Raw genomic sequence first — 9,347 nt, 5'->3', positions numbered from 1 at the left:
TTCAAATATTTTGGCAAGGGGGCCAAAAATGTCAAGGAGCTTGTCCTGACAGCTCTTAATTGCCGAATCCAACCCCTTACGGGGGTTCCAGCCGGACTTCGCCAAGAACTGTGTCATCTTGGGATCCACAGCTGGCGTTTCGCAGACCTTGTTGGGAATCAGTGGTCTGAGGCACTCAGATCTGAGCTTGTTGCGCGCCTCTTTGCTCAGAGGACGGCGCACCCAATGCTCTAAGTAGGTGCTAACATGAGCAATCGGAAGCCACTCCGCTGACCTAGGGTGGTGGAGGGCATCGGGGTCGAACAATGGGGCCCCAGAGGGGTCCAAAAGGGCGGATGCTGCATTAGGGGCAGTGGAGGTCTGACCCACAGACCCAGAGGTGGAGGGCATAGGGCCAGTAGTGCCTGGAATATCAGGTTCCATCTCCTCCTCAGAATGGCAGCTCGCCTCCGCAAAAGCCTCCATATCGGATTCCACATCTGAATCCAGGTCACTAGTTTGTGCTCTAGCACATTTCCACGTGCGTGCCCTTTCTGCCTGGCGCAGTAAGGCTCTTTTGCGCGATCTAAGCGCGCTATCATGGGTGGCTTGCATCACACCAATCAAAGTCTCCTGGGTTGCAGGAGGTTCACAAATGGCAGGCTGCGGATTAGGCCTCACAAGTGACTGATTAGAGGGGCCAGGGGCGTGGGCAGACAAGGCCTGGGAGATTGTCTGGGAGATCATGGAGGACATGGATCCCATGGCTTCAATAATAGCGCTGGATACTGAGCGCTGTAACTCAAGGGCCTGTGCATTAGTATTAGGCATCCCCAGAGGATGGGGGGGGGGATTAACACCAGAGGGGGAGCGATCTGAGGACATGGCCAATAAGTTGTTAAAGTGTAGGTATGGTAGAGACCTAAGCTAAGGGCAGGACTAATAATAATAATCGATGGGGTAATCAAAGAATCCCACTTAACTAAAGAACGAGGGGTTAATCACCCCAGAAGCCGCAGGACAGGAGCCGACACGTCCGGATCGTACTGCAGCGGTCGCCGAAGTCCCGCGAGAAGACGCGCGGGAGCTCCCAAGTGGCCGTCGAGATCTCGCGACCGGCGGGAAAAAACCAGGCCGAAACCGCGCCGGAGTGAGCTAAGTATCGGAGGGTAGGGGGGGGAATGCGAATGTGGAGGGACGCCTCCAAGACGCAGGAGTAGGCGGCAGGTCGTAGCTAAGAATCGGCAATAGAAGCGCCGGAAATAAAGGGGGTAGACCGGCAGTAAACGGGGAGTATATAAGGAATGGGGGGGGGGAGACCCCCGATATAAACAGGTGTGGGAATAAGCACCTAGAGTGCAAAAAACGTCAAAATACAAAAGGTGAGACCCTATAAGGCAAAAGGTATAAAGCAATACAGCTCCCCTGAGCAACTGAAGGTTAGAGATTAACCCCTGAACCACAGCAAACAAGCACAAAATAAAACGTAATATATATGGTTGTTACTTATCTTTGGTGGAAGCAGCAAAGAAAGAGGAAGATACTGAAGAGGACACTGCTTATTATAGGATCTGTCAGGGGAGGGGCCTTTATTGTTATGATTATGTAAATTTCTCCTTTGCTGCTATTGGTGGAAAAGTAAAGGAAGAGATAGCAATAGGAGCCTCCGTGTCTTGCTGTAAAACTCAGGATCAGTACAGGATAAGTAATGTATGTACACAGTGACTGCACCAGCAGAATACTGAGTGCAGCTCTGGAGTATAATACAGGATGTAACTCAGGATCAGTAATGTATGTACACAGTGACTGCACCAGCAGAATAGTGAGTGCAGCTCTGGAGTATAATACAGGATGTAACTCAGGATCAGTAATGTATGTACACAGTGACTGCACCAGCAGAATAGTGAGTGCAGCTCTGGAGTATAATACAGGATGTAACTCAGGATCAGTACAGGATAAGTAATGTATGTACACAGTGATTGCACCAGCAGAATAGTGAGTGCAGCTCTGGAGTATAATACAGGATGTAACTCAGGATCAGTACAGGATAAGTAATGTGTGTACACAGTGACTGCACCAGAAGAATAGTGAGTGCAGCTCTGGAGTATAATACAGGATGTAACTCAGGATCAGTACAGGATAAGTAATGTATGTACACAGTGACTGCACCAGCAGAATAGTGAGTGCAGCTCTGGAGTATAATACAGGATGTAACTCAGGATCAGTACAGGGTAAGTAATGTATGAACACAGTGACTGCACCAGCAGAATAGTGAGTGCAGCTCTGGAGTATAATACAGGATGTAACTCAGGATCAGTACAGGATAAGTAATGTATGTACACAGTGACTGCACCAGCAGAATAGTGAGTGCAGCTCTGGAGTATAATACAGGATGTAACTCAGGATCAGTACACGATAAGTAATGTATGTACACAGTGACTGCTCCAGCAGAATATTGAGTGCAGCTCTGGAGTATAATACAGAATACATGGATACACATTACTGCAACATTTTTATGAGAACATCTATTATTTATTATTATTTTGACAGCGCCACATTGTGGTCACATGGTTATAGCAAGATTATGACGTGCACATTATATATTGTTATATTCTTTTATTGGCAGTTATTCATCACTTCTTGGCTGCAAATGGGGAAAAGACATTTCGAAGACCTTGTAGAGGTCGAAGCATTAGGCAAAAGATTGTTAATTGTGGTAGACGAGATCTGTGGACGCAGTCGGAGATACGGTGTCGTCAGCCATGGGTCGGTTTCCAGGACCCTCGACATGGTTCTTGTATCCATCATTTGGACTCTTCTTTGCAATGGACACAACTTGGATTGACCCCCCAATGGAAACCAATGCTGTGTATGACGGATGAATACCGGCCACTCACATAGCGGAGGACGGTGCCGTCATACAGGGGGAAATCATTGAAGCTGTTGCCGGAGGGTTGACCGAATTTAAGTATTCTCCCTCGGTTTGTGATGAAGAACAGCTCGTTCACGTAGGAGGCCACCTTCCCGGACACTTGTACAATGTTCTCCCCCTTGTGCAGTAAGATCTCATAGAGCGTTCCTGATGGGTTCCCATAATAAGGTCCCCAGGTGCCACCATACTGAAACTGGACCCTGCAGAAGACAAGAACATGAGAAGAGACACTGCAGGGAAGAGGCTGAGAAGAGACAATCTGCAGGGAAGAGGCTGAGAAGAGACAATCTGCAGGGAAGAGGCTGAGAAGAGACAATCTGCAGGGAAGAGGCTGAGAAGAGACACTTTGCAGAGAAGAGGCTGAGAAGAGACACTCTTAGGAAGAGGCTGAGAAGAGACACTGCAGGGAAGAGGCTGAGAAGAAACACTGCAGGAAAGAGGCTGAGAAGAGACAATGCAGGGAAGAGGCTGAGAAGAGACAATGCAGGGAAGAGGCTGAGAAGAGACAATCTGCAGGGAAGAGACTGCAGGGAAGAGGCTGAGAAGAGACACTGCAGGGAAGAGGCTGAGAAGAGACAATCTGCAGGGAAGAGACTGCAGGGAAGAGGCTGAGAAGAGACACTGCAGGGAAGAGGCTGAGAAGAGACAATGCAGGGAAGAGGCTGAGAAGAGACATTGCAGGGAAGAGGGTGAGAAGAGACATTGCAGGGAAGAGGCTGAGAAGAGACAATCTGCAGGGAAGAGGCTGAGTAGAGACACTGCAGGAAAGAGGCTGAGAAGAGACATTGCAGGGAAGAGGCTAAGAGACAATCTGCAGGGAAGAGACTGCAGGGAAGAGGCTGAGAAGAGACACTGCAGGGAAGAGGCTGAGAAGAGACATTGCAGGGAAGAGGCTGAGAAGAGACAATCTGCAGGGAAGAGGCTGAGAAGAGACACTCTGCAGGGAAGAGGCTGAGAAGAGACAATGCAGGGAAGAGGCTGAGAAGAGACATTGCAGGGAAGAGGCTGAGAAGAGACAATCTGCAGGGAAGAGGCTGAGTAGAGACACTGCAGGAAAGAGGCTGAGAAGAGACATTGCAGGGAAGAGGCTAAGAGACAATCTGCAGGGAAGAGACTGCAGGGAAGAGGCTGAGAAGAGACACTGCAGGGAAGAGGCTGAGAAGAGACAATGCAGGGAAGAGGCTGAGAAGAGACATTGCAGGGAAGAGGCTGAGAAGAGACAATCTGCAGGGAAGAGGCTGAGAAGAGACATTGCAGGGAAGAGGCTGAGAAGAGACACTGCAGGGAAGAGGCTGAGAAGAGACACTGCAGGGAAGAGGCTGAGAAGAGACAATCTGCAGGGAAGAGGCTGAGAAGAGACATTGCAGGGAAGAGGCTGAGAAGAGACACTGCAGGGAAGAGGCTGAGAAGAGACACTGCAGGGAAGAGGCTGAGAAGAGACATTGCAGGGAAGAGGCGGAGAAGAGACAATCTGCAGGGAAGAGACTGCAGGGAAGAGGCTGAGAAGAGACACTGCAGGGAAGAGGCTGAGAAGAGACAATGCAGGGAAGAGGCTGAGAAGAGACATTGCAGGGAAGAGGCTGAGAAGAGACAATCTGCAGGGAAGAGGCTGAGAAGAGACACTCTGCAGGGAAGAGGCTGAGAAGAGACATTGCAGGGAAGAGGCTGAGAAGAGACACTGCAGGGAAGAGGCTGAGAAGAGACACTGCAGGGAAGAGGCTGAGAAGAGACAATGCAGGGAAGAGGCTGAGAAGAGACATTGCAGGGAAGAGGCTGAGAAGAGACAATCTGCAGGGAAGAGGCTGAGAAGAGACACTCTGCAGGGAAGAGGCTGAGAAGAGACATTGCAGGGAAGAGGCTGAGAAGAGACACTCTGCAGGGAAGAGGCTGAGAAGAGACATTGCAGGGAAGAGGCTGAGAAGAGATAATCTGCAGGGAAGAGGCTGAGAAGAGATAATCTGCAGAGAAGAGGCTGAGAAGAGACAATGCAGGGAAGAGGCTCGGAGGATACACTGCAGGGAAGAGGCTGAGAAGAGACACTCTGTTAGGAAGAGGCTGAGAAGAGACACTCTGTTAGGAAGAGGCTGAGAAGAGACACTCTGTTAGGAAGAGGCTGAGAAGAGACACTCTGTTAGGAAGAGGCTGAGAAGAGACACTCTGTTAGGAAGAGGCTGAGAAGAGACACTCTGTTAGGAAGAGGCTGAGAAGAGACACTCTGTTAGGAAGAGGCTCTTCAACTTGAAAGAAGTTAATGGGGTTGTCCAGCCTGGGATCTGACAACCCCTATGGCATGGACCTTTTAGGTCGATGAGACTGCTGAGACCGAACAAATGGGGCAAAATGCTTTGTAAAAAAAATACAACAGATACTCTTCAAAGACAGACTTCACATAGCAATTTAAGAGTAGTAAAATAATTCAGTAAATTACTAAGGGGAATAGTTATAATCGGGCAAATGTATGTCCTTCTTTTAACAGATTAGGTGAATACAAAGACTAGAAAACTTACAAAGAATAAAGCACAACACATAATTACATAATTACATCCACACTTCATCTGGAGTCCTGACGACTTACATCCCCGATTCATCCGCTGGGGAGCCCGTTTCAGCGAAAGCAGTCAGAGATTATATTGGGAAACACCAATTCTCCTGCGCAGGAAGGTCTCCTTTATACCGTAGGTGAACTCCGAATGCTTTCAGAGAGTCCCAGCTTTTATACCAGTTGAATAAAGAGCTTCTCCTCCTGATGGAATGCAGCCGTATGCAATCTATAATGGTCGCTGGGCCTGTCTTGTTTATCTGTCATTATTATGATCCCTAGAGGGGCCAATTCCCAAATACGCAATAAATCAGAATCCCAAGATAACCGTGGCAGACAATAGTTAACTCTTTGCACACACACATTTCCAAACCAGTCCTTGTTCATTTAAAGGTCATCTAATACGTGGGACAATACGTGGTCACATATTTCAGACATTTCTCTCGGGTTCGTCTATCAGATAACAAATATTCCTGACCAGTTTCTTTGTTCATTCCATGAGACAGAAATGGACAAAGTCTGAAATAAACAAGCCGGACGCATATTCAGCGGATACATAGGTCAAGATAACTGTATCAGACCCAATGAATTCCAAATGATCAGCGACTCCATATTCACACTTCAGGCCTGTGATTGGCCGCGTTGGTAATGGGATCCAGCAGCTGGGAGCGGAGCCGCGGTCGGACAGCGGAGTTTGCTGTTTTATGTTCAGGGGCAGAGGTCCACGCTATAGGCGCTGTCCGCTCCAGGACTGGACAACCCATTTAAAGGGATTGTCTCACCTCACACATTTGTGGCACATCGCGAGGATATGTCACCAAAGTCAGATGGGTGCGGGTGCCACCTCTAGGACCCACAGCTATCTCTAGAACAAAGCCTCCAAAATGAAGGAAAGATCACAGCGCATGCACAGCAGCCCTCCATTCATTTCTATGGGACTGAGGAATGCAGCCTGCTGTGTGCTGGTAAGATGGGAGGAAGAGAAGACATGAGGGGTCTCACCCTATGATGTGACTCGGGTTCTCCCGCACTCGCAGGCCTGTGATTGGTCCTTTTAGCTGCTCCGAGGAGAAGGAAAATGCGGTGCCCCCTCCTGCGCCGTGCTCCCCCACGAAGGAAGACATACGGGACTGCACTACAGGATGAGAGGAGAGAATTAAAGGAGAACCCCTGCCAGGCGGAGGCCTCAGCATGACCAGACATTATATAGGGAGATTATAGTCTGTGCAGATTATAAACATAGATGAGACGTGTAATGACTGCCACTCACCACTAGAGGCCACTGAGGAGCCCAGGAGCAGGCACAGGCACAGCAGAGTCAGCATTGTGCAGGGAGGTGAGCGCAGTGCAGAGCTGGAGGTGTCACCGGTCCTGAGCTAGAAGCGGGGAGACGACAATATATTATTATTATACTCTGAGAGTACCCCCATTATTATACTGGTAATGACCCTCCACTGAGAGTACCCCCATTATTATACAGGTAATGACCCTCCACTGAGAGTACCCCCATTATTATACTGGTAATGACCTTCCACTGAGAGTACCCCCATTATTATACTGGTACTGACCCTCCACTGAGAGTACCCCCATTATTATACAGGTAATGACCTTCCACTGAGAGTACCCCCATTATTATACTGGTAATGACCCTCCACTGAGAGTACCCCCATTATTATACTGGTAATGACCTTCCACTGAGAGTACCCCCATTATTATACAGGTAATGACCTTCCACTGAGAGTACCCTCATTATTATACAGGTAATGACCTTCCACTGAGAGTACCCCCATTATTATACAGGTAATGACCTTCCACTGAGAGTACCCCCCTTATTATACTGGTAATGACCCTCCACTGAGAGTACCCCCATTATTATACTGGTAATGACCCTTCACTGAGAGTACCCCCATTATTATACAGGTAATGACCTTCCACTGAGAGTACCCCCATTATTATACTGGTAATGACCCTCCACTGAGAGTACCCCCATTATTATACTGGTAATGACCCTCCACTGAGAGTACCCCCATTATTATACTGGTAATGACCCTTCACTGAGAGTATCCCCATTATTATACAGGTAATGACCCTCCACTGAGAGTACCCCCATTATTATACAGGTAATGACCTTCCACTGAGAGTACCCCCATTATTATACTGGTAATGACCCTCCACTGAGAGTACCCCCATTATTATACTGGTAATGACCCTCCACTGAGAGTACCCCCATCATTATACTGGTAATGACCCTACACTGAGAGTACCCCCATTATTATACTGGTAATGACCCTCCACTGAGAGTACCCCCATTATTATACTGGTAATGACCCTCCACTGAGAGTACCCCCATCATTATACTGGTAATGACCCTACACTGAGAGTACCCCCATTATTATACTGGTAATGACCCTCCACTGAGAGTACCCCCATTATTATACTGGTAATGACCCTCCACTGAGAGTACCCCCATCATTATACTGGTAATGACCCTCCACTAAGAGTACCCCCAATATTATACAGGTAATGACCCTTCACTGAGAGTACCCCCATTATTATACATGTAATGACCCTCCACTGAGACTACCCCCATTATTATACTGGAAATGACCCTCCACTTAGAGTACCCCCATCATTATACTGGTAATGACCCTCCACTGAGAGTACCCCCATTATTATACTGGTAATGACCTTCCACTGAGAGTACCCCCATTATTATACTGGTAATGACCTTCCACTGAGAGTACCCCCATTATTATACAGGTAATTACCCTCCACTGAGAGTACCCCCGTTATTATAGAGGTATTGACCCTCCACTGAGAGTACCCCCATTATTATACAGGTAATGACCCTCCACTGAGAGTACCCCCATTATTATACTGGCAATGACCCTCCACTGAGAGTACCCCCATTATTATACTGGTAATGACCTTCCACTGAGAGTTCCCCCATTATTATACAGGTAATGACCCTCCACTGAGAGTACCCCCATCATTATACTGGTAATGACCCTACACTGAGAGTACCCCCATTATTATACAGGTAATGACCCTCCACTGAGAGTACCCCCATTATTATACTGGTAATGACCCTTCACGGAGAGTACCCCCATCATTATACTGGTAATGACCCTCCACTAAGAGTACCCCCAATATTATACAGGTAATGACCTTCCACTGAGAGTACCCCCATCATTATACTGGTAATGACCCTCCACTGAGAATACCCCCATTATTATACTGGTAATAACCCTACACTGAGAGTACCCCCATTATTATACATGTAATGACCCTCCACTGAGAGTACCCCCAATATTATACTGGAAATTACCCTCCACTTAGAGTACCCCCATTATTATACTGGTAATGACCCTACACTGAGAGTACCCCCAGTATTATACTGGAAATGACCCTCCACTGAGAGTATCCCCATTATTATACTGGTAATGACCCTACACTGAGAGTACCCCCAGTATTATACTGGAAATGACCCTCCACTGAGAGTATCCCCATTATTATACTGGTAATGACCCTCCACTGAGAGTACCCCCATTATTAAACAGGTAATGACCCTCCACTGAGAGTACCCCCATCATTATACTGGTAATGACCCTACACTGAGAGTACCTCCATTATTATACTGGTAATGATCCTCCACTGAGAGTACCCCCATCATTATACAGGTAATGACCCTCCACTGAGAGTATCCCGATCATAGTAAGGATTGTTCATCCCCCTTTCACTTTGCATGGAGTCACGTGAAACATCCTTTAAATGAACATCAATCAGCGCTCGTTTTGTGTCTGGTGGTCTGTGGGAGACTCTAATGTTCTCCATCACCCCGTCTATAAGACTTTTCACTTGCTGCAGTGGTTTTCTAGAATGCTCTCCCCCAGACAG

General features: G+C 47.8%; 1 protein-coding gene across 1 annotated transcript; it reads right to left on the bottom strand.

The window, feature by feature from the left end:
- Positions 1–2,783: 2,783 nt before the first annotated feature.
- LOC121008001 (zymogen granule membrane protein 16-like) lies at positions 2,784–6,836 on the bottom strand. The gene is made up of 3 exons (XM_040440273.1): positions 6,721–6,836; positions 6,453–6,585; positions 2,784–3,111 (listed from the first exon to the last, which is right to left on the bottom strand). The coding sequence occupies exons 1-3, from the start codon at positions 6,773–6,775 to the stop codon at positions 2,784–2,786; spliced, it is 516 nt and encodes a 171-aa protein (XP_040296207.1). The 5' UTR covers positions 6,776–6,836.
- Positions 6,837–9,347: the final 2,511 nt, after the last annotated feature.

The sequence above is a fragment of the Bufo bufo genome, chromosome 7 (genome assembly GCF_905171765.1).
Source record: "Bufo bufo chromosome 7, aBufBuf1.1, whole genome shotgun sequence".
Classification (NCBI taxonomy): Eukaryota; Metazoa; Chordata; class Amphibia; order Anura; family Bufonidae; genus Bufo; species Bufo bufo.
The sequence above is the reverse complement of the archived record's forward strand: the minus strand, read 5'-3'. Positions and strand labels throughout refer to the sequence as shown.